The 25438-nt window shown below is 41.0% G+C and overlaps 2 protein-coding genes across 2 annotated transcripts in view; one reads left to right on the top strand and one right to left on the bottom strand.

The window, feature by feature from the left end:
- Positions 1-6: 6 nt before the first annotated feature.
- Positions 7-8741, top strand: LOC139392001 (acyl-protein thioesterase 2-like). Its single transcript, XM_071139630.1, has 10 exons — positions 7-68; positions 2232-2324; positions 5086-5117; positions 5845-5910; positions 6110-6157; positions 6677-6747; positions 7025-7098; positions 7282-7383; positions 7623-7799; positions 7933-8741. Exons 2-10 carry the CDS (start codon positions 2247-2249, stop codon positions 7981-7983), a joined length of 699 nt encoding a protein of 232 aa, XP_070995731.1. The 5' UTR covers positions 7-68; positions 2232-2246; the 3' UTR covers positions 7984-8741.
- Positions 8742-10871: 2130 nt separating this feature from the next.
- Positions 10872-25438, bottom strand: part of LOC139391750 (titin homolog) — a 56176-nt gene continuing 41609 nt past the window's right edge. The window contains exon 5 of the mRNA XM_071139259.1: positions 10872-25438. This exon is cut by the window's right edge and continues 28810 nt beyond it. Within this exon, the coding sequence (XP_070995360.1) occupies positions 12372-25438 (13067 nt within the window). The 3' untranslated portion in view covers positions 10872-12371.

Genomic DNA, 25438 nt, shown 5'->3' with positions numbered 1-25438 from the left:
ACGTCGAAGAATCCCCGCCCCTCCACACCAGTAGCGGAAGTTCTGTTGATATTCTTGGACAGCAATTGGTGAGTGTATGAATTTGTATTAGCGGGCCGCGGTTTTACAATAATCATTTACCCCGTCCGTACCGAACCCACATGGGCCTTCGGTTACCACTGGGGTTCAAGGGCATGGGAAAATGATGTATTCAAATACCTGGTCGAATTTAGGCCACATGTCAATTGAACCAAGCTCGAATGGCAGCGGAAGGCAGTGTACTGAGACGATACAGATTGCTGCTGTGTGGTTATCTTTCTAAACTAGTCATTGTGCGGATTTATAGCCCGCTAAACGGGATTAAACTGACTACTTGGATGTAGCTAACTAGCTTTTCCGTGTTTGAAACAATCTAGCTAGTGGCTTTGCACTAATCCTCTCCCGAATTCTCCCACCGGGTCGCTCAACGACTGGGTTAGTGAGCTAAGCTGCTTCTCAGCCCCATTGTTTCTTCATCCCCACCCCCTTCCTTTCCTTTAGCTAACTAATGAACAAAATATCCGTAACCTGAATCGCAGGTTGTCTATGTATAGCCACACGTCTACCTCAAATTATCGAAATAAAGTCATGTAAAAAGAACTGACTTGTGTTGCAAGTAGCCACACCAACTAGCTAGCCTGCATAACCAAGCTGGCTTTTAAAATTAGGGGGTGTAATCATTAGTCCAAACAGTTCCGTTTTGCAACTACAGCTAGATTTTCTATTGGAAAAATTCAGGTAGGTCCCTCCCTGTTCCGTTTAAGAACCGTTTTGCAACATAATCGTCGGAATGAATACACCCATGTGTTGCTGGTGAAAGACTGCTATACTGACTGCCGCATATGACTTGATGCTTGCCAGGTGGATAGAATTTATGCACCGGGTTTACCTTACAGGGCCTTTATCCCAATAATTATTGCTCTTGACTACTGAGGAAATCGAGCCATTAGCTGCTGTAAATGCAAGTGAATAAAGAGCCAAGGCGGGACATTTTCTTACGCCAACCACGGAACCAGTCAACGTTTAGTTTGTCCTAGACAGTTTAATGCAAGTCAGATGGGAACTCGTGATGTTGTAGCCGTGCATGGACGGCATTGTTTGTATCACAAGCAGAAGCCTTGCGCAGAGGGAGAGAGGGGTGACTGAAATCAGTGTATTTCCACCCAATTAGCTATTTGTGGTCTTTCTGTTATCTCTGAAGGGACTGAGAATGTTTGCCTTGCAAACACAATTATAGTCTGCCTAACATTAAGTGGTGGTATAAAGTCAAAGGACTACATTGGCATGCTGGAACAAAGCCTCCTCTGTGTCATTGATGCTAGATGCTACTATCCAAGTGCTCTCTGATAGGCCTGTTCTGAAGCAAATCTCTGGTTAATGCAATCTGGGGTCCTTGGTACGTCCCTACCGTAACCATAACTTATACCTAACCTTAACCATTTTAAATGTCAACTTCAATTTGGTATGGATGTCCCAAGGATCCTGGATAGCAATGGACCAAATGCTGTAGGCCTACCTGCCTGGGGGAATCGTATAGTTTGGTCTATTAACGCGTGCAATAGCTGACACGGTCGCAAGGAAATGAGGCAAAGGCACAATGAGCATGCGTGTCACTGCAGTTCAGAAAGTTATTGTGATGTGTGATGCACGGCCCTGTTCTTTCTCCCTATTGAGCCTGTCATTATCATTCCCCTGATTTGGCTCTTTTCTGTCTCTCCCTTTGCTTTCACTAACTGCCGGTCATTAGGTGGTTGGATTTGTAACTAACTCGGTGTATGATCTCCCTAAGATTAAACCTCCTTATGTTTCCTTTTATTTTCTCCTCCCATTGTTTCTTTCTCTTGCTCGCCACATCTTTTGGTTGTCATATGTCACTCAACCTGACTTTGAGGGTATTAAAAGTTGACTTTGAAAACAATATGCTCTAGCTAGCCAATATCCATTATCAGTGGATAGGCAGTGGCATCAGTCCTAGCCTATTGGCATCTTGGTTAATTACATAAATACAGTTAGGAGGAGTACATTTAGTTGAGTTTCAAAACTTGCTGACTGAAGAGATTCTTCTCAGTATTCAGCCTGTCTCTTTGGTTCAAAGCAGCCATAATCTGTGGGATGTTCAGTTCTTTTGTCATCATGTCTGTCCCTATGCTGAATAGCTGCGTTGATAACCAGCCAACGTCATTGATATGCCACCCCCCCCGTCCTCTCTCTAGCACCCCTTACAGTGTATGTGTGGCAACAACATGTCTCTGCCGCTGCTTGCCGAGGCTGTGACGGTGTCTGGGACAGAGAAGGAGACCGCTGCGGTGAGAGACCACACCAACACCATACTGTAACTTATGGCATCCATCAGCAAATTTGCCCACTTGTTGCAAAGTATCAAAGGAAGGGGAAGAGTTGCCTTGCTAAACCTAATTTGTAGTTCAGAGGCACTGTAAACTAGGGCTGGGACGATACTAGTATTGCAGTATTTTTTTCCATGGCAAAAATTTTAAACAAATCTTTAGTTCTTTAAAAACCTGCTGTAGGTAAAATATTGGGTTCTTTGAATTGGAAAATAAATAAATGATGACAATGATGTTTCTCTAAAATTAGGACTTTTTCCTAAAGAAGTTAAATCTGCTTCGTATTTTGTTTACTTGCCAAGATACTGACAAGTATTTATTTGTTTTCCAATTCAAAGAACACTATGTTTTTATATAATTACATTTTTTATTTGTAATAATGACAATTACAACAATACTGAATGAACACTTATTTTTACTTAATATAATACATCAATAAAATCTCCAGTAAATTGGGGCGGCAGGGTAGCCTAGCGGTTAGAGCGTTGGACTAGTAACCGGAAGGTTGCAAGTTCAAATCCCCGAGCTGACAGGGTACAAATCTGTCGTTCTGCCCCTGAACAGGCAGTCATTGAAAATAAGAATTTGTTCTTAACTGACTTGCCTAGTAAAATAATAAATAAATACATAATGAAACATGTTCAATTTGGTTTAAATAATGCAAAAACAAAGTGTTGGCGAAGAAAGTAAAAGTGCAAAATGTGCTATGTAAGAAAGCTAACGTTTAAGTTACTTGCTCAGAACATGAGAACATATGAAAGCTTGTGGTCCCTTTTAACATGAGTCTTCAATATTCCCAGGTAAGAAGTTTTAGGTTGTAGTTATTATAGGAATTATAATATATACCATTTTGTATTTCATTAAAATTTGACTATTAGATGTTCTTATAGGCACTTTAGTATTGCCAGTGTAACAGTATAGCTTCCGTCCCTCTCCTCGCACCTCCCTGGGCTCGAACCAGCAACACGACAACAGCCACCATCGAAGCAGCGTTACCCATGCAGAGCAACTACTAGAAGGCTCAGAGCGAGTGATGTTTGAAACGCTATTAGCGTGCACTAACTAGCTAGCCATTTCACTTCGGTTACACCAGCCTCACCTCGGGAGTTGATAGGCTTGAAGTCATAAACAGCGCAATGCTTGACGCACAATGAAGAGCTGCTGGCAAAACGCACGAAAGTGCTGTTTGAATGAATGTTTACGCGCCTGCTTCTGCCTACCACCGCTCAGTCAGATACTTAGATGCTTGTATGCTTGTATGCTCAGTCAGATTATATGCAACGCAGGACACGCTAGATAATATCTAGTAATATCATCAACCATGTGTAGTTAACTAGTGATTATGATTGTTTTTTATAAGATACGTTTAATGCTAGCTAGCAACTTACCTTGGCTTACTGCATTCGCGTAAGTCCTTGTGGAGTGCAACGAGAGAGAGGCAGGTCGTTATTGCGTTGGACTAGTTAACTGTAAAGTTGCCAGATTGGATTCCCCGAGCTAACAAGGTGAAAATGTGTCGTTATGCCCCTGAACGAGGCAGTTAACCCACCACCGTTCCTAGGCCGTCCATTGAAAATAAGAATGTGTTCTTAACTGACTTGCCTAGTTAAATAAAGGTATATATAAAAAAAAATTGGCAAATAGGCTACCAAAAATACTGATTTCCGATTGTTATGAAAACTTGAAATCGGCCCTAATTAATCGGCCATTCCGATTAATCGGTCGACTTCTAGTACAGATGCATCAAAACGGGGACCGAGAGACTGAAAAACAGCTTCTATCTCAAAGCCATCAGACTGTTAAACAGCCATCACTAACATTAAGTGGCTGCTGCCAACATACTGACTCCAATCTCTAGCCACTTTAATAATGAAACATTTATTACATCAATTTATCACTAGCCACTTTATATAATGTTTACATACACTACTCATCTCATATGTATTTACTGTACTCTATACTATCTACTGCATCTTGCCTATGCTGTTCGGCCTTCGCTCATTCATATATTTTTATGTACATATTCTTATTCATTCCTTTACACTTGTGTGTGTAAAAGGTAGTGGTTGTGAAATTGTTAGGTTAGATTACTTGTTCGATATTACTGCATGGTCGGAACTAGAAGCACTAGCATTTCGCTACACTCGCATTAACATCTGTTAACCATGTGTATGTGACAAATAAAATTTGATTTGACGTTAGTTAACAATTCAACCAAATGTAAATAACATAAAAACGTTGAACTGCCTGCCGTCTGTGCCCTGGGGGAAATTATTTGGTATGGTTGCACATCCCTATCAGAACTGTGCTATGTTAAAATATTGCAGCTTGAAGGCATAACAAACTGATTACACCAGTTATTTGGGTCTGTAAGCACTTGTAAGGTCAAAACCAACTCGATTTAATTCACTTGTGAATGCTCATATTTGATTTTTACAGAATTAAAATTCATTTTAATTAAAAAAAAAAAAAACACATTCTTACGTTCTATCTGGCTCGCCAAATTCATTTTCTTTCTCTTATGCTGCCTCTGATTAAATACTATTATTTAGCGTTGGCAAGCAGTAATATCAACTGAGTAGGAATTTGCCCTTTGTTGTTGTTTGGCCTGATTGACTTGTACATGGTGTTCATATGCAAATACAGTGCAGTAGCCATTGGTGTTCTTTGTGGTTCGTAATGCACCGTTGACCATTTTACAATCTCCCCAACTCTACCACAGGTGATCTTCCTTCATGGTTTGGGTGACTCAGGGTGAGTTTTCTGTCTGAAGCCTGTTGCATGCTTCCCAGCAAACATTTTGCATATATTTTTACAACATTTTGAGGCGTTTTGGTGTTCGGCAGGTTTTTTTCCGGCTGTTCATGTACACGTTTTTTTTCTTTTTTTCTTGAGGCAAGTCGAAGTTCGGTAGCCGAAGTCTGCGCCCCTTTGTCAGTGATTGATCAACCGTACTACTCCTAGTAGGATTAGGTACTATGGACGGGATTCTTCAATTAAAGTGTTGCTTGTCATTCAACGACAGACGACTAGTTTTCATGCAAATGTTTTCACTTGAGAAATACTGCACCAAACATCTTAGTTAGATGTAAAATTGCGCGACTAAGACATCCTCTGCAAAAACGTGAAAATCAAGATAATTTATTACAGTTAGATTAATTCAGACTATTTTGAGCAAGTGTGCACCTTCATATATACATACGGTCATGGTGTATACTGACTATGTTGTTGCTACGGCGTCTCAAGAGGGACAAACGGTAAAAATGGCTTATTTAAAAAATTTATAAAAAAAAGCGATAGTCTTTTAAGGGAGTATGAGAGGCACAGACATTCACTTTGCCTAGCCAAGTTCTGCTATGAGGAAACCGAACCTAGTATGCGGGCACCTTTATACTCTGTATAAATCGTTCTGTCTTATAGCCTAATCTGTAAAGAGTACAACGTTCTCTCTCTGATTTGCTCTTTTTATTCCTGTTGTCAGGCATGGCTGGGCAGATGCCATGACGGCTATCCGACTGCCACATGTAAAGTATATCTGCCCCCACGCGTAAGTCTGTATGATTATCTGTCATTTTCTGACAAGTTTATTTCTCTGCTTAAGTGCCTCTGTCTCAATTTCCAGAGTAGGCTGTAATAAGAGAGTTGAGTCTTATATTTGGTAGTGTCTCATCTCTGATCTTTCTATACAACCACTTTGTATTCCTCCACCCATGTGTACTTACATTGACTCACTTGTTTGTCCGCAGGCCCAGAATCCCCGTCACTCTCAATATGAAGATGACCATGCCCTCATGGTGAGTCATATGTTTGCCTTGATCTGAAAAATATGTCATTGGCCAATTGACTCTAACCTACACTTCAGTGTGAAAATATTTCCTTTTGGTAAGATTTGTTGAACAAGGATTTCCTTCAAAGACGGATTCACACACACTACCAGGATACCAGGGGCACATAAGATATACAGTGAGCTCCAAAAGTATTGGGACAGTGACATATTTTTTGTTGTTTTGGCTCTGTACTCCAGCATTTTGGATTTGAAATAATACAATGATTGAGGTTAAAGTGCAGACTCTCAGCTTTAATCTCTAAAATATAAAACAAGTGCTGTAATTTCTAAGCGGTTCATCCGATATGGATGAAAAAAACCCACATTTAAAGCTGACAGTCTGCACTTTAACCTCATTGACATTGAATCATTTCAAATCCAAAGTGCTTGAGTACAGAGCCAAAACAACAAAACATTTCACTGTGCCAATACTTTTGGAGGTCACTGTATGAGATGCGTATTAAATCGACTGACCATGGATCTGTAGGTTTGACCTGATGGGTCTCAGCCCAGATTCTCCAGAGGACGAGGCTGGCATCAAGAGGGCAGCGGAGAACAGTAAGTCATTCAGTGTGACACCAGTACTATATATATATATATATATATATATATATATATATATATATATATATATATATATAAAATAGCAATGTAGATGCATATAGGTATCATACCAAGCAAGCCCTATTCCCATAACCATGTTAGATAAAGCACAGTATGCATCATTATTAGACATTATCATGTTAGCTAAAGCACAATATGCATCATTATTAGACATTATCAGCCCCACTATGTACTGTAGATGTTCAATTTCCGTTTTCACTCTATTCCACAGTCAAGGCCATAATCGACCATGAGGCAAAGAATGGGATACCCGCCAATCGTGTGCTGCTTGGAGGGTTCTCTCAGGTAAGCGTCAATGTGAATCACTATGGAGGTGTTGTGCAAATGAAGTCCTCTTTTTCGAGTTCCTGATTCTCAGTGATTTCTTTTTGTCAACATTGCTGTTTAAACTGTGTAAACCATGTGAACATCTCTATAGCTCTAAACCCATTCTACCTCTCTTTCCCTCTATTGTTCCATTTCTCCCAGGGTGGGGCTCTGTCCTTGTATACCGCTCTCACCTGTCAGCAGCAATTGGCGGGCGTGGTCGCTCTCAGTTGCTGGTTACCGCTTCACAAGAGTTTCCCACAGGTACAGCTACACAGCTTACTTGTTTGTACAGTACTCTCGGGGCCCCTGAACATTCCACAGAGCTGTTTCTTTTATTACTGGGCTGGATTCCAAACTGGAAAATGTACTCTCTGTTTGTCTTGATGATTTTGCTGTGTAGATATTAATGAGCTGAATATGTGATTTGGTGTTAGAACCTGGTCTTGGTCTTCACTTTTTGCTTGTATTATTTGGATGTAATGGTCTGTTGTTCCCATTAGGCGGCGAGCGCCAGTGGGAACAGAGACATGCCCATACTGCAGTGTCATGGGGAGATGGACCCCATGATCCCAGTGCAGTTTGGGGCCATGACGGCCGAGAAGCTCAAGGTCATCGTCAACCCTCAGAAAATCACCTTCCGGACCTACCCGGGACTCATGCACAGCTCCTGTCCTCAGGTAAAAGGGGATTTTGGTTGTAACATGCATGAGTATCAATGTTCTATATGTGTTAATATCTTTCTATGAGTATCGGTGTGGAAGTATTCATGGTGTTCGGTTTCTTATAAGCCTCTTTATTTTGATTTTGCAGGAGATGGCAGCAGTGAAGGAATTCATTGAGAAGCAGTTGCCCCGAATCTGACCTCACCTCAACCCCACTGTGACCCTTAAACACTGACTTCTCACCTCTGACCTGCCATTCTCCCACTGGAAACAGCCATGAGCACTGCCCCCTCCCTCCCCATACATACACAGTAACACTTACTTTCACATATCATCATCATATACACACAATAAATTCCATAAAAATCCAACCAACGCACATTATACTGGACACACCATTTATAAACGCACATTTGTTAACACACTGAAGTGCACACACAAGTCTTACCTTTTTGAGCGAGAATCACACACTCGCACAGTACATTCCCCTGGGATTCTTTTCTCTCTTATCCAACCCGCCATTGTCCCCTCTTTCTTTCTCTCAATCTCTCCTCCTTTCACAACCTCCACTCCTGTTTCCCTCCTATGCTGTGTGTGTGTCAGTGAGTCAGTGAAGCAGTTAGTGTGCAGGTGGCCCTGTTGCTAGATGCCACCCGGTGTCAGAGAGCCTGGCTCAGGTTTAGCAGCCTGTGGTTCTGGTCCTCAGGCCCCGAGGTCTGGTGCCGTCTGGAGTGACTCTGGTGCCGTCTGGAGTGACTGGTGCCGTCTGGAGTGACTCTGGTGCCACGCTGCTCTGCATGCTGTTCCCAACGGGTTCACGGCCACTGGTGGGGTTGTGGTCACACCCCAGCTACCCATGGGATGCCCCTGTTACTCCTGGGTGCCCCTACTTGTGCTGATTCAAATATCTGACATTATTATTAAAATAAATAAATAAAGGAAACCTATGGATCATTACTTTTGCCACCATCTTCTGTTCTTTACCGCAATTTAGGGCTATTGATGATGTGGATAAAGTGTACATTTATGATTTATTTTGTTTGACATGAATGGGAATGATAACAAAACTGAAGTGGCAGGATTTCATAAAAATGTATTGACTGACAAAAGATTAAAATGTTGAATTACATGAACCTTAAATGGCTTAGGGCTTTAAAAAAAACCTAGAAATGAAAGCTAAACCTAGATTGGTCGTGTCTCACACCAGATGGAACCAGAACAGGACATAAAGTGTAGTAGACACAACTGGACTCATTTGACTGCAGCTCTTCCTAGCTGTTCCCTCTCAGCATCTAGCATTTGACCAGTGAGTCAAGTTCCATTCCATCCATGTGTCCAGCACAAATCAGTCTCGGCTCTCACGCTGACAGGTCATTTTTACAGTCGGAACAAAACCATTTACTCATTTGACAACTTACTGGCACCCACTAGTAAAGTGTGAAAAGGTCAGAGTTAACGCTGAAAATGGTTATACACTGGGAAGGCTTTGATAGAAAGAAGCTGTTCCTTTTAATTGAAGGGTGATTTTTAAAAAGCATTAATCTTGAACAACTTGTGGCTCTTGGGTGTATGACTTTTAACTGAGTTAGTGTGCTAAAATAAGATGTTCTGTCTTTTCCTTTTGTCAATGTTTTCTCTCTTTATGATGACCTATTCTGTGTTACTGAAACCTCATTTAAAAGGGTAGACATTGGAGAATAAAAAAATCTGTATTGATTGTTCCGCTATTTAATGAATGTCTCTTACTCCTTAATTTGTCTCTTATGACATCTTTCCTCATGTCATCTTCCTTGACCCAACACATCTGTTGTTTACTTTTCACTTGTACTAGTGGGCTACATTTTGTATTTTCTCTGTTCCTTTCTCTTTTCTTTGTCTTCCATCCCTTTTTTGCCTTCTAGTCCCATCCTATCACCTAATTCCATGTGGGACAAGGTTGGATAAAGTGTCTCCTCATATGTTCTCCTGAGTTGTACTTTGTCTTTGTTAGAATTTTTACAGTTGTGACTCATTTTGATCTGTCATTTTGTCTCAATGTGTTTGGTCACTTTGTCATCTCATCTTTGTGTCTGTTAATTTGACTGGCTAAAACATGTTGAGTGACTGCCTGTCCCTCAGGTTATTTTATTTTTCCAAGACACCTGTATGTGTGGAATAAATGATGCAAATAACAACAGTGCATTTGAGTTGAGTGTTTTTGTGGAATGGTTATGGTAGTAATATTCTGGTCTGTGAACTGTGCATCACATCGTTCAAGAAATTGGGGACATCCAAAGCGTGCATGTGTACGTCTCTTGTGCAGACTTCTGCAGTGCAGACCATAGAGAATGATAGAGGCCTCTAGTGGCCCAAAGGGCCATTGAGGGCTTCCACCCCTTTTAAAGTAGCCAATTGTTTGGGACTTCCTATGGGTTGTAGCCTCAATGGCCGCTGCCCATGCTATCACAGATGCTATAATGGCACCGATATAAAGTTGAGTCCTCTATTTCTATGTTGCAGACTAAGAAATGTGTGTATTTGGGTAGTTAAGTGGTAGTTACCACGCTAAGTGAACAGGACAAGCCATATAACATCAATGTTTCAGGGATTGAAATGATCGAGTCTGTTTGAAAGGAGTCTGTCACTTAAGTGTAGCCTAATGACATGAATGAATTGATCTACTACTGTAACGGCATCAGAAAGGTAAACGTAATGTTTCTTGAGACATTTAGCTATATAATAGTTTTTCCTTCGCCTTCTCGAATGTCCTTTTTCTTTTTGCCTTTGAGTTGTGTCAACAAAAGTCGACCTGTACCCCAGAGGAGTGAGGTGAGTTCAGAAACTCAGGAAATGGCATTTGTTTGCAGCACTGCATTGTAGTTAACCAGGCACATATAGTTAACCACTGCCTGCAAATCTCTCAAAATATAATATGTAGGCTAGGAGATAGCCTACCACAGATGCATTCTTGCCACCGATGCAATTGTTAGTCCTTTTTCCAGACATGGGGGTGCTTATTACATTTGATAATGCGAAGCATAAATTAACAGATAAGCTATGATGATGTGAGAGACCAGTATGAGGGATTGACGAAAGAAACAGAACACATTTATTAATGGTGTCTTTATTGGGTTACAGGCAAACAGTAATTTGACAACAATGGTAAATAGTATCCAGGTACATGAGTGATTGGTCGATTTCCCAGGCATTGCAGCTGTGCTTTTCCACAGGAATATGAATGTTCCATCCAATGTCAGAAACGTACTTTTTGTATTGGCGTATTCTCGCACTTTTAATAGTGTCTGTCAAATTGTGAGTGAGAATTGCTTTTTATTCCTCTATCGCCACCATCAGCCTTTGGGTCAACATTATTCAACATTATTCTTATTCTTCATTTAGTTAAACCTATTCCTGAACTAAAAAACTAAAGTATGGATAGTCTCCATAGAGTATCCTTTTAGGTCCAGGAAACCGGCCCATAGTGCATTGATTCTTTTGACATGACATGAAGTTTTCGCAAAACTTCAAACTCAGCTCTCATAGACCACTGTCGTGGGGCAAGAGTGAACTGCCAAGTTCCTGTGCCAACTTTGAGTAACTTTCCTTGCCATTCACGACAAGGAACAGGTTATAACAGGTTATAAGCAATTTCCTGGGTAATGACTACTTTATTAGTGTCCCCTTTCAGTTGCCCCCCGACAACAATGGTTTAGGTCTGCTGAGGCCAACCTAACCCTCTGTGTCTGGGTTACTGTCATTGCTGATTATTGACCCAACCTTGCAATGTAAATGCTTTTCAATTAGGACTGACTGAGTGAATCCCAGACCCCACTGAAGTTCCTGAAGGGAACCATTGCTCATATCAAAAGAATCAAGTGTATTTTGTACTTCTTCAGTCACTGCTAGTATCCATTACTGCACTGTGAATTCATCCCATCTGAGAACATAATAGCACATGTTTGTTGTAATTGTGGATGTATAGAGAAAGAGATGCAGAAATAACCAAATTAAATACATTAGAATGACACGCTTATAAATGAATTTACAAGGCTTTTACACTTACAAAATACTGGCTTAAAGAACAACAGCTGTCCCTGAGAAAATGATAGAATAGCGCTTTGTTTACTGCAACTTCCGTGTGTATAAAAATAAGAAAACTAAAAGTATAAAATAACTTGTTTTGACAAATTATGACGACAAATCGTGATAAGAGTCCATTCAGTATCCAGTGCACCTTTAACAAAAGCTGTAAAGAGATATAATAAATACATGTTTTATAATAAATATAACAAATAAATAAAACGACATGTTGCTCTCTCTAGATCTAATATTCAGTGCAAACTTAGTTGACCATCATTGTAAATACATAGCACTGCAATACTGCACAACCCTTACAACACCGCATATAAATCAGGTTGTTGCATATCATCATCTCGACATGATTTCTTATCACTTGGGCGTTGTAGAATAGAGATCATACGTGATGTAACTGAATGAATGATAACTGATGGTGTTGTTTCACAATTCATATTACTGAACCAGATTTTTTCCCACACAGCCTTTACATAGCAAATTTATTTATTTTAAGCCCCACTGATATAGTTGGGACTATACTATGTTCTCCTCCTCTTCTTCTTCACACTCCCTTCCGCAGCAGTCACAACAGCGGCAGCAGCCACAGCAGTAGCGCCAAAGCCACCGTAGCAACCTGCTGAATGGAGAAGCCTCTGCTCTTACTACGCTCATCTGAGCATCCTCTATCACTGTGTGCTCCTCTGATTGACCCTGGAGCTCCAGTGATGAACTGGCGAATGTCATATCCACTGTGGTTTGCTCTGTTTCTTGACTTATTTCTGCCAGCATACTGTACTCCTCTGTCGTTGAGTCCTCCATCAACCACATTCTCTCTTCTTCTATGATTAATACCACGTCTGAGGTTTGGACACCTTTGTCACTTGTCTCCAGTGTTTCCATCTCTTTTTCCATATGAACCTGCAGTCTCTCGATCTCTCGGAACATCTCCACCTTTAGCATCTCAAGCTCCTGGTCCTTCTCCTGAAGTTTCCTCCTACCTCTGTCCCACTCTGTTTGCCGAGCTTGGCTGTCTCTCTCCAACTCTTCCTTCATCTTCTTTAGCTCTTCTTTCTCTCTTTGTATCCTTGTTCTCTGTACCAACTCGTGTCTCTGAATCACTGCTAGTCTTCCCTCTAGATGTTCTTTCATCTCATGAACTCTGTGCTTAATCTTCTCAATCTCCTCCTTTTCTGCCTGAGCCTCCTGACGGATTTTCTCCAAATGATCTCTCTTTGGGAGCCTTTCATCTGTTGCTCTCATTTGTTCTAGATCATCTCTGTCCTTCTTGACTGAGTCCATCGTTTCGTCCTGTGTCTGAAGTGTCTCAACCGTGCTTTGTTCGGGTTCATCCTTTATTTTTTCTGTCTGTGTTGTGTCTGAGATGAAGACAACTTCATCACTCTGTTTCTGAACGCTGTCTTCTCTTTCCTCCAGCAGAGGCGCCTCCATCATTGCTGCACCCTTTCTTTTGTCAATCTTCTCCTTCGGTCTTTCTATTTCAGCTGCCATGTGTTCCAACTCATCCATCTCCGACCTCGTCTTTCCCAGTTCATCTCTCTCTCTTTCCACCAAGTCCATATTGTTCATCATCTCCTGTCGCTGTCTTTCCATATCAGTCTTAAATTGCTCAAGAGTGTCCCTCTCGTCCCTTAAGACGGCGGTAATTTGTTCAATTTCGCATCTCTGCCGCGTAATCATAGACTTCATTTGTTGCAGGTCATCCTTCTCCCTTTCAATCATGGCCTTGTTAGAGTCTATTTCTTCTCTCTCACTTTGCATCTTAATGTTCATCAGCTCTAAATATGCCTTCTCTTGCTCCATCTCCTCAATGATTCTCACATTGTCCTCCATTTGCTTTTGTATTTGGATAGCCATTTCCTCTGCACCCTCGTTCTCCATGGTTTCCTCCACAACGTTCTCCAGATCTTCCAGCGCTCTCTGGGACTCTATGTTAACCCGTTCTAACCCCTCCGTCTCCCTCCCTGTCTTCTTTTTAATGTCCTTAGTTTCCTCCTTTCTTTCTGTTTCTTTTAGGCGTTCAAGTTCTTCTCTGTCGTGTTTCAGAGTTTCCATCAGGTTGTCTTCCATTTGATCTTTCTGTTCCTCTGTTTCAGCCTTTATCCTCGCCACATCCTCCCTCTCCCTCTTTGTCATTTCAATGATGGCTTCCACCTCCTCTGTTTGTTTTTGCACGCCAGCAAGCTTCTCTTCCAGTTCATTCTTTTCCATGATTATAGCATTTTGTGTTTTGCCCATCTGTTCTATTTGTCTGTCGATGTCCATTTGAATGTTTTCCAGCTCTTCTTTCTTGACATTTAACTCTTCCATTTGTGTTGCAATGTCATCTCTCTGTACTTGTATTTCAGCATTAATCTGCTCTAAATTTTCTTTCATCTTCCCAATATTCTCTTTCATACTCTGCTCTTCCTCTGTCAGTGAAGCCATCCGATTTTTCACTCCATCTTCTTCTCCTTCTAACTCAACTCTTCTTTGTTCCAGCCGACTAATATCAATTTCTGTCGTTTCCTTGGTGTTCTCCAGTTCTTGTATTTCTTTCTCCATCTTCACTTTAATTTGTTCCAAGTTACGTTTCTCCTTTGATGTCATGTCCTTCAGGTTGAATGTTTCTTGTTTCTCTGTCTTTATCTCAGCTTTCAACATTTCCAGTTCAGGGCTCTTTGTCTTGATATCCTCAATAACACGTTCAATTCCCTCCTGACCCTTCTGGATTTGAGCAGCCCTGTCCTTAACATTCTCCTTTTCCCTCTTTGTCTCTTCCACGAGGTTGTCTAGATTATCTGACAGTTTCTGTAAATCATTCTTGATCTTTTCAATCTCAGCCTTCTCATCCTGTATCTTTTGATTGTTCTCCTCTATTTCCTGTCTTTCTTTTCCTATTTCAGACTTCATGGATTCCAACTCATCCCTCTCTATCATTGCCAGCCTGTTGGTTTGTTCCAGGTCCTCTTTCTCTTTGTCTATGTCATGACCTTCAACTTCTTCCATGTCCCCTTTGAGCTGTTCCTCCAAGCTGTCTTCCATGGGCTCTGTCTGTGTTTGTGCTTCAGCCTTTATCACAGCTGTTGGTTCCATGATTTTATCCATCTCCTCCCTTTGTTTTTGCAAGGCAGCATTCCTCTCGTCCAGTGGATTCTTTCCCACAAATATGTATTTTCTCATGTCATCATGTTCTACTTTCTGTCTGTCTAGATCAGCTTGAATGTTTTCCAACTCTGCTTTTTTGACATTTAACTCAGCCATTTGGGCTGCAATGTCCTCTCGCTGTAATTGTATTTCAGCATTCAACTGCTCTTGGTTGTCTTTCATCTTCTCGATATCCTCCCTCATTTGTCGTTGTTCTTCTTTCAGTTGTCTCTCTATTACAACTTTTGTCGCTTCCAGCCTTTCCATATCGATTGCTATCTTGATCTTGGTATTATCAATTTCTTCTCTTTCTCTTTCCATCTCAATCTTCATTTGTTCCAGATATTTCTGATCCTTTAATACAATGTCCTTGATGTTCTCCGTTTCTTCCTTCTCTACCTCCACTTTTGTAAATTCCAGTACTTGTCTTCTTATCTCGGGTTCTACCATGACACTTTCAATTTCCTCCTTTTCCATCTGGAATTGGACAGCCATGCCCTCAACATTCTCCTTTCTGCTCTTCATTTGTAAATCAGCCTTGATGTGTTCCAGCCCACCCTTTTCATCTAGTATATTTTGTTTGTCTTCTTCTATTTCCTTTCTCTGGTTTTGTAGTTCCTCCTTTTCTCTGTAAATATCGGTCCACATGTTTTCCAGCTCTCTCTTTTTGACATCCAACTCTTCCATTTTACTTTCAATACCATCTCTCTTCAGCTGTATTTCAGTGTCTAGGTTTTCTTTCATCTTCCTGATATCCTCCCTCATTCTTTGGTGTTCCTCCTTCAATTCAGCAATCTCCATCTTAATCCTTTCCAGATCATCCTTTTCCTTGATCATCTTTTGTTTGTCTTGTTCAATTTGCTGTCTTTGGTTTTGCATGTCCTTTTTTTGTCTGTCGATATCTGTCATAACACTTTCCATCTCAGCCTTTTGGACATTCAGCTCCTCCATCTTGCTTTCAATGTCTTCTCTCTGTGGTTGTATTTCAGCTTTGATCTGCTCGAGACTGTCTTTCATCTTGCAAATTTCTTCCCTCATTCTTTGCTCTTCCTCTTTCAGTTCAGCCATCAACATTTCTGCTTCATATTTATCATTCTCGATCTCAGCTTTTCTCTGTCCCAGCTCATCCATCTCCGTCACCATCTTGCCCTTGGTGATCTCAAATTCGTTACTCTCTCTTTCCACTTCAATCTTAATTTTGTCCATGTTGTCTTTTTCTTTTGAGATCATTTCCATGATATTATCTGTTTCTCGTTTCTTTGTCACAATCTCAGATTCCATCACTTCCTGATTAGCTTTTGCTCTCTTGATATCTTCAATAACACTTTTCATTTCCTCCCTTTCTTTCTGGATTTGTTCTATTTCCTCCAATTGTCTCTGGGTTTCAGACTTCATCAGATCAAACTCATCTCGTTCTTTCATGGTCAATCCCTTCTTTCTCTCAAAGGCTTCTTTTTCCTTCTGTATCTCCTCCTTTACATCTTCAAGTTGTTGTCTTTCCCTCGTGAGCTTTTCCTTCCAGTCTTTTTCCATAGCCTCGGTCTGTACTTCTGCTTCAGCGTTCAAGCTCGTCAAGTCTTCACTTTGTCTTTTCATCAGTTCAAGACTGATATCAAATTCCTCTTTCTCCTTGCTCATCTTACCTCGCCTCTCTTCCAACTGATCTATCTCTTTCAGTGTTTCATCCTTCCTGTTGTTCACTTCCTTCTTCTCTCTTTCTAGTTCTTCACGCATTTTCTCCAACTCAAGCAATTTTGCATTCAGCTGGTCCTTTTCACTGTCAATTTCATCTCTAAGTCTTTTGATTTCACAACTTTCCTGCTTTAAGATGTCCATCTTCCTTCCTATTTCTTCCCGCATTCCATCGTCTTCCTCTTTGAGCCTAGCCATCTTGTTATCCATGTTGTCTATTTCTCTCGCCATTTCTGCCTCTTTCACTCTCAGTTCACCCATTGAGCTTTGTATCATTTCCTTGTCATTGTTCACCTCTAGCAACTGTTTTTTCATGTCCGTCGTCATTTGTTCCAAATGTTCTTTCTCTTTCCTTTGGTCTTCCATGTGAGATTCTGTCTCCTCTCTCTGTTGCTGTATCTCACTCCTCATTTGTTCCAGCTCCTCTCTCTCCTTTGTTAGCACATCCCGACTGTCTTCGATGTCTTGTTTCTCTCTTTCAATCTTGTCATTCATGAGTTCCAGTTCGTTCTGCTTTTGTTTGTTCTTTTCCATAAAACCCACCATTTCTTCTCTTTGTTTTTGAGTTTGGATAGCCAGTTCTTCAACCTTCCCCCTCTCCCGTCTTGTCTCATCCATGAGCTGATTGATGTCTTCAGACCGTCTTTCTAACTCAGCTTTGATCTGATCCAGCTTTTCCTTCTCCACACGAATGTCTTGTTTGTTTTGTTCTATTTCCTCCAATTGTCCCTGTGTTTCAGACTTCATCAGATCAAACTCATCTCTTTCTTTCATGGTCAATCCCTTCTTTCTCTCAAAGGCTTCTTTTTCCTTCTGTATCTCCTCCTTTACATCTTCAAGTTGTTGTCTTTCCCTCGTGAGCTTTTCCTTCCAGTCTGTTTCCATAGGTTCGGTCTGTACTTCTGCTTCAGCCTTCAAGCTCGTCAAGTCTTCCCTTTGTCTTTTCATCAGTTCAAGACTGATATCCAATTCCTCTTTCTCCTTACTTATCTTACCTCGCCTCTCTTCCAACTGATCTTTCTCTTTCAGTGTTTCATCCTTCCTGTTGTTCACTTCCTTCTTCTCTCTTTCTAGTTCTTCACGCATTTTCTCCAACTCAAGCAATTTTGCATTCAGCTGGTCCTTTTCACTGTCAATTTCATCTCTAAGTCTTGTGATTTCACAACTTTCCTGCTTTAAGATGTCCATTTTCCTTCCTATTTCTTCCCGCTTTCTATCCTCTTCCTCATTGAGCCTAGCCATCTTGTTATCCATGTTGTCTTTTTCTCTCACCATTTCTGCCTCTTTCACTCTCAGTTCACACATTGAGCTTTGTATCATTTCCTTGTCATTGTCCACCTTTAGCAACTGTTTTTTCATGTCCGTCGTCATTTGTTCCAAATGTTCTTTCTCTTTCCTTTGGTCTTCCATGTGAGATTCTGTCTCCTCTCTCTGTTGCTGTATCTCACTCCTCATTTGTTCCAGCTCCTCTCTCTCCTTTGTTAGCACATCCCGACTGTCTTCGATGTCTTGTTTCTCTCTTTCAATCTTGTCATTCATGAGTTCCAGTTCGTTCTGCTTTTGTTTGTTCTTTTCCATAAAACCCACCATTTCTTCTCTTTGTTTTTGAGTTTGGATAGCCAGTTCTTCAACCTTCCCCCTCTCCCGTCTTGTCTCATCCATGAGCTGATTGATGTCTTCAGACCGTCTTTCTAACTCAGCTTTGATCTGATCCAGCTTTTCCTTCTCCACACGAATGTCTTGTTTGTTTTGTTCTATTTCCTCCAATTGTCCCTGTGTTTCAGACTTCATCAGATCAAACTCATCTCTTTCTTTCATGGTCAATCCCTTATTTATCTCAAAGGCTTCTTTTTCCTTATGTATCTCCTCCTTTACATCTTCAAGTTGTTGTCTTTCCATCGTGAGCTTTTCCTTCCAGTCTTTTTCCATAGCCTCGTTCTGTGCTTCTGCTTCAGCCTTCAAGCTCGTCAAGTCTTCCCTTTGTCTTTTCATCAGTTCAAGACTGATATCCAATTCCTCTTTCTCCTTGCTCATCTTACCTCGCCTCTCTTCCAACTGATCTTTCTCTTTCAGTGTTTCATCCTTCCTGTTGTTCACTTCCTTCTTCTCTCTTTCTAGTTCTTCATGCATTTTCTCCAACTCAAGCAATTTTGCATTCAGCTGGTCCTTTTCACTGTCAATTTCATCTCTAAGTCTTTTGATTTCACAATTTTCCTGCTTTAAGATGTCCATCTTCCTTCCTATTTCTTCCCGCATTCCATCCTCTTCCTCTTTGAGCCTAGCCATCTTGTTATCCATGTTGTCTTTTTCTCTCACCATTTCTGCCTCTTTCACTCTCAGTTCACCCATTGAACTTTGTATCATTTCCTTGTCATTGTCCACCTCTAGCAACTGTTTTTTCATGTCTGTCGTCATTTGTTCCAAATGTTCTTTCTCTTTCCTTTGGTCTTCCATGTGAAATTCTGTCTCCTCTCTCTGTTGCTGTATCTCACTCCTCATTTGTTCCAGCTCTTCTCTCTCCTTTGTTAGCACATCCCGACTGTCTTCGATGTCTTGTTTCTCTCTTTCAATCTTGTCATTCATGAGTTCCAGTTCGTTCTGCTTTTGTTTGTTCTCTTCCATAAAACCCACCATTTCTTCTCTTTGTTTTTGAGTTTGGATAGCCAGTTCTTCAACCTTCCCCCTCTCCCGTCTTGTCTCATCCATGAGCTGATTGATGTCTTCAGATCGTCTTTCTAACTCAGCTTTGATCTGATCCAGCTTTTCCTTCTCCACACAAATGTCTTGTTTGTTTTGTTCTATTTCCTCCAATTGTCCCTGGGTTTCAGACTTCATCAGATCAAACTCATCTCTTTCTTTCATGGTCAATCCCTTCTTTCTCTCAAAGGCTTCTTTTTCCTTCTGTATCTCCTCCTTTACATCTTCAAGTTGTTGTCTTTCCCTCGTGAGCTTTTCCTTCCAGTCTGTTTCCATAGGTTCGGTCTGTACTTCTGCTTCAGCCTTCAAGCTCGTCAAGTCTTCCCTTTGTCTTTTCATCAGTTCAAGACTGATATCCAATTCCTCTTTCTCCTTACTTATCTTACCTCGCCTCTCTTCCAACTGATCTTTCTCTTTCAGTGTTTCATCCTTCCTGTCTTTCACTTCCTTCTTCTCTCTATCTAGTTCTTCACGCATTTTTTCCAACTCAAGCAATTTTGCATTCAGCTGGTCCTTTTCACTGTCAATTTCATCTCTAAGTCTTTTGGTTTCACAACTTTCCTGCTTTAAGATGTCCATCTTCCTTCCTATTTCTTCCCGCATTCCATCCTCTTCCTCTTTGAGCCTAGCCATCTTGTTATCCATGTTGTCTTTTTCTCTCACCATTTCTGCCTCTTTCACTCTCAGTTCACACATTGAGCTTTGTATCATTTCCTTGTCATTGTCCACCTTTAGCAACTGTTTTTTCATGTCCGTCGTCATTTGTTCCAAATGTTCTTTCTCTTTCCTTTGGTCTTCCATGTGAGATTCTGTCTCCTCTCTCTGTTGCTGTATCTCACTCCTCATTTGTTCCAGCTCCTCTCTCTCCTTTGTTAGCACATCCCGACTGTCTTCGATGTCTTGTTTCTCTCTTTCAATCTTGTCATTCATGAGTTCCAGTTCGTTCTGCTTTTGTTTGTTCTTTTCCATAAAACCCACCATTTCTTCTCTTTGTTTTTGAGTTTGGATAGCCAGTTCTTCAACCTTCCCCCTCTCCCGTCTTGTCTCATCCATGAGCTGATTGATGTCTTCAGACCGTCTTTCTAACTCAGCTTTGATCTGATCCAGCTTTTCCTTCTCCACACGAATGTCTTGTTTGTTTTGTTCTATTTCCTCCAATTGTCCCTGTGTTTCAGACTTCATCAGATCAAACTCATCTCTTTCTTTCATGGTCAATCCCTTATTTATCTCAAAGGCTTCTTTTTCCTTATGTATCTCCTCCTTTACATCTTCAAGTTGTTGTCTTTCCATCGTGAGCTTTTCCTTCCAGTCTTTTTCCATAGCCTCGTTCTGTGCTTCTGCTTCAGCCTTCAAGCTCGTCAAGTCTTCCCTTTGTCTTTTCATCAGTTCAAGACTGATATCCAATTCCTCTTTCTCCTTGCTCATCTTACCTCGCCTCTCTTCCAACTGATCTTTCTCTTTCAGTGTTTCATCCTTCCTGTTGTTCACTTCCTTCTTCTCTCTTTCTAGTTCTTCACGCATTTTCTCCAACTCAAGCAATTTTGCATTCAGCTGGTCCTTTTCACTGTCAATTTCATCTCTAAGTCTTGTGATTTCACAACTTTCCTGCTTTAAGATGTCCATTTTCCTTCCTATTTCTTCCCGCTTTCTATCCTCTTCCTCATTGAGCCTAGCCATCTTGTTATCCATGTTGTCTTTTTCTCTCACCATTTCTGCCTCTTTCACTCTCAGTTCACACATTGAGCTTTGTATCATTTCCTTGTCATTGTCCACCTTTAGCAACTGTTTTTTCATGTCCGTCGTCATTTGTTCCAAATGTTCTTTCTCTTTCCTTTGGTCTTCCATGTGAGATTCTGTCTCCTCTCTCTGTTGCTGTATCTCACTCCTCATTTGTTCCAGCTCCTCTCTCTCCTTTGTTAGCACATCCCGACTGTCTTCGATGTCTTGTTTCTCTCTTTCAATCTTGTCATTCATGAGTTCCAGTTCGTTCTGCTTTTGTTTGTTCTTTTCCATAAAACCCACCATTTCTTCTCTTTGTTTTTGAGTTTGGATAGCCAGTTCTTCAACCTTCCCCCTCTCCCGTCTTGTCTCATCCATGAGCTGATTGATGTCTTCAGACCGTCTTTCTAACTCAGCTTTGATCTGATCCAGCTTTTCCTTCTCCACACGAATGTCTTGTTTGTTTGGTTCTATTTCCTCCAATTGTCCCTGGGTTTCAGACTTCATCAGATCAAACTCATCTCTTTCTTTCATGGTCAATCCCTTCTTTCTCTCAAAGGCTTCTTTTTCCTTCAGTATCTCCTCCTTTACATCTTCAAGTTGTTGTCTTTCCCTCGTGAGCTTTTCCTTCCAGTCTGTTTCCATAGGCTCGGTCTGTACTTCTGCTTCAGCCTTCAAGCTCGTCAAGTCTTCACTTTGTCTTTTCATCAGTTCAAGACTGATATCCAATTCCCCTTTCTCCTTACTTATCTTACCTCGCCTCTCTTCCAACTGATCTTTCTCTTTCAGTGTTTCATCCTTCCTGTCTTTCACTTCCTTCTTCTCTCTATCTAGTTCTTCACGCATTTTTTCCAACTCAAGCAATTTTGCATTCAGCTGGTCCTTTTCACTGTCAATTTCATCTCTAAGTCTTGTGATTTCACAACTTTCCTGCTTTAAGATGTCCATTTTCCTTCCTATTTCTTCCCGCTTTCTATCCTCTTCCTCATTGAGCCTAGCCATCTTGTTATCCATGTTGTCTTTTTCTCTCACCATTTCTGCCTCTTTCACTCTCAGTTCACACATTGAGCTTTGTATCATTTCCTTGTCATTGTCCACCTTTAGCAACTGTTTTTTCATGTCCGTCGTCATTTGTTCCAAATGTTCTTTCTCTTTCCTTTGGTCTTCCATGTGAGATTCTGTCTCCTCTCTCTGTTGCTGTATCTCACTCCTCATTTGTTCCAGCTCCTCTCTCTCCTTTGTTAGCACATCCCGACTGTCTTCGATGTCTTGTTTCTCTCTTTCAATCTTGTCATTCATGAGTTCCAGTTTGTTCTGCTTTTGTTTGTTCTTTTCCATAAAACCCACCATTTCTTCTCTTTGTTTTTGAGTTTGGATAGCCAGTTCTTCAACCTTCCCCCTCTCCCGTCTTGTCTCATCCATGAGCTGATTGATGTCTTCAGACCGTCTTTCTAACTCAGCTTTGATCTGATCCAGCTTTTCCTTCTCCACACGAATGTCTTGTTTGTTTTGTTCTATTTCCTCCAATTGTCCCTGTGTTTCAGACTTCATCAGATCAAACTCATCTCTTTCTTTCATGGTCAATCCCTTATTTATCTCAAAGGCTTCTTTTTCCTTCTGTATCTCCTCCTTTACATCTTCAAATTGTTGTCTTTCCATCGTGAGCTTTTCCTTCCAGTCTTTTTCCATAGCCTCGTTCTGTGCTTCTGCTTCAGCCTTCAAGCTCGTCAAGTCTTCCCTTTGTCTTTTCATCAGTTCAAGACTGATACCCAATTCCTCTTTCTCCTTGCTCATCTTACCTCGCCTCTCTTCCAACTGATCTTTCTCTTTCAGTGTTTCATCCTTCATGTTGTTCACTTCCTTCTTCTCTCTTTCTAGTTCTTCACGCATTTTCTCCAACTCAAGCAATTTTGCATTCAGCTGGTCCTTTTCACTGTCAATTTCATCTCTAAGTCTTTTGATTTCACAATTTTCCTGCTTTAAGATGTCCATCTTCCTTCCTATTTCTTCCCGCATTCCATCCTCTTCCTCTTTGAGCCTAGCCATCTTGTTATCCATGTTGTCTTTTTCTCTCACCATTTCTGCCTCTTTCACTCTCAGTTCACCCATTGAACTTTGTATCATTTCCTTGTCATTGTCCACCTCTAGCAACTGTTTTTTCATGTCTGTCGTCATTTGTTCCAAATGTTCTTTCTCTTTCCTTTGGTCTTCCATGTGAAATTCTGTCTCCTCTTTCTGTTGCTGTATCTCACTCCTCATTTGTTCCAGCTCCTCTCTCTCCTTTGTTAGCACATCCCGACTGTCTTCGATGTCTTGTTTCTCTCTTTCAATCTTGTCATTCATGAGTTCCAGTTCGTTCTGCTTTTGTTTGTTCTTTTCCATAAAACCCACCATTTCTTCTCTTTGTTTTTGAGTTTGGATAGCCAGTTCTTCAACCTTCCCCCTCTCCCGTCTTGTCTCATCCATGAGCTGATTGATGTCTTCAGACCGTCTTTCTAACTCAGCTTTGATCTGATCCAGCTTTTCCTTCTCCACACAAATGTCTTGTTTGTTTTGTTCTATTTCCTCCAATTGTCCCTGTGTTTCAGACTTCATCAGATCAAACTCATCTCTTTCTTTCATGGTCAATCCCTTCTTTCTCTCAAAGGCTTCTTTTTCCTTCTGTATCTCCTCCTTTACATCTTCAAGTTGTTGTCTTTCCCTCGTGAGCTTTTCCTTCCAGTCTGTTTCCATAGGTTCGGTCTGTACTTCTGCTTCAGCCTTCAAGCTCGTCAAGTCTTCCCTTTGTCTTTTCATCAGTTCAAGACTGATATCCAATTCCTCTTTCTCCTTACTTATCTTACCTCGCCTCTCTTCCAACTGATCTTTCTCTTTCAGTGTTTCATCCTTCCTGTCTTTCACTTCCTTCTTCTCTCTATCTAGTTCTTCACGCATTTTTTCCAACTCAAGCAATTTTGCATTCAGCTGGTCCTTTTCACTGTCAATTTCATCTCTAAGTCTTTTGGTTTCACAACTTTCCTGCTTTAAGATGTCCATCTTCCTTCCTATTTCTTCCCGCATTCCATCCTCTTCCTCTTTGAGCCTAGCCATCTTGTTATCCATGTTGTCTTTTTCTCTCACCATTTCTGCCTCTTTCACTCTCAGTTCACACATTGAGCTTTGTATCATTTCCTTGTCATTGTCCACCTTTAGCAACTGTTTTTTCATGTCCGTCGTCATTTGTTCCAAATGTTCTTTCTCTTTCCTTTGGTCTTCCATGTGAGATTCTGTCTCCTCTCTCTGTTGCTGTATCTCACTCCTCATTTGTTCCAGCTCCTCTCTCTCCTTTGTTAGCACATCCCGACTGTCTTCGATGTCTTGTTTCTCTCTTTCAATCTTGTCATTCATGAGTTCCAGTTCGTTCTGCTTTTGTTTGTTCTTTTCCATAAAACCCACCATTTCTTCTCTTTCTTTTTGAGTTTGGATAGCCAGTTCTTCAACCTTCCCCATCTCCCGTCTTGTCTCATCCATGAGCTGATTGATGTCTTCAGACCGTCTTTCTAACTCAGCTTTGATCTGATCCAGCTTTTCCTTCTCCACACGAATGTCTTGTTTGTTTTGTTCTATTTCCTCCAATTGTCCCTGTGTTTCAGACTTCATCAGATCAAACTCATCTCTTTCTTTCATGGTCAATCCCTTATTTATCTCAAAGGCTTCTTTTTCCTTCTGTATCTCCTCCTTTACATCTTCAAGTTGTTGTCTTTCCCTCGTGAGCTTTTCCTTCCAGTCTGTTTCCATAGGTTCGGTCTGTACTTCTGCTTCAGCCTTCAAGCTCGTCAAGTCTTCCCTTTGTCTTTTCATCAGTTCAAGACTGATATCCAATTCCTCTTTCTCCTTACTTATCTTACCTCGCCTCTCTTCCAACTGATCTTTCTCTTTCAGTGTTTCATCCTTCCTGTCTTTCACTTCCTTCTTCTCTCTATCTAGTTCTTCACGCATTTTTTCCAACTCAAGCAATTTTGCATTCAGCTGGTCCTTTTCACTGTCAATTTCATCTCTAAGTCTTTTGGTTTCACAACTTTCCTGCTTTAAGATGTCCATCTTCCTTCCTATTTCTTCCCGCATTCCATCCTCTTCCTCTTTGAGCCTAGCCATCTTGTTATCCATGTTGTCTTTTTCTCTCACCATTTCTGCCTCTTTCACTCTCAGTTCACACATGGAGCTTTGTATCATTTCCTTGTCATTGTCCACCTTTAGCAACTGTTTTTTCATGTCCGTCGTCATTTGTTCCAAATGTTCTTTCTCTTTCCTTTGGTCTTCCATGTGAGATTCTGTCTCCTCTCTCTGTTGCTGTATCTCACTCCTCATTT

Source organism: Oncorhynchus clarkii, chromosome 32 (assembly GCF_045791955.1).
Source record: "Oncorhynchus clarkii lewisi isolate Uvic-CL-2024 chromosome 32, UVic_Ocla_1.0, whole genome shotgun sequence".
Taxonomy (NCBI): domain Eukaryota; kingdom Metazoa; phylum Chordata; class Actinopteri; order Salmoniformes; family Salmonidae; genus Oncorhynchus; species Oncorhynchus clarkii.
Note: the sequence above shows the minus strand (reverse complement) of the source record. Positions and strands in the feature narration are given on the sequence as shown.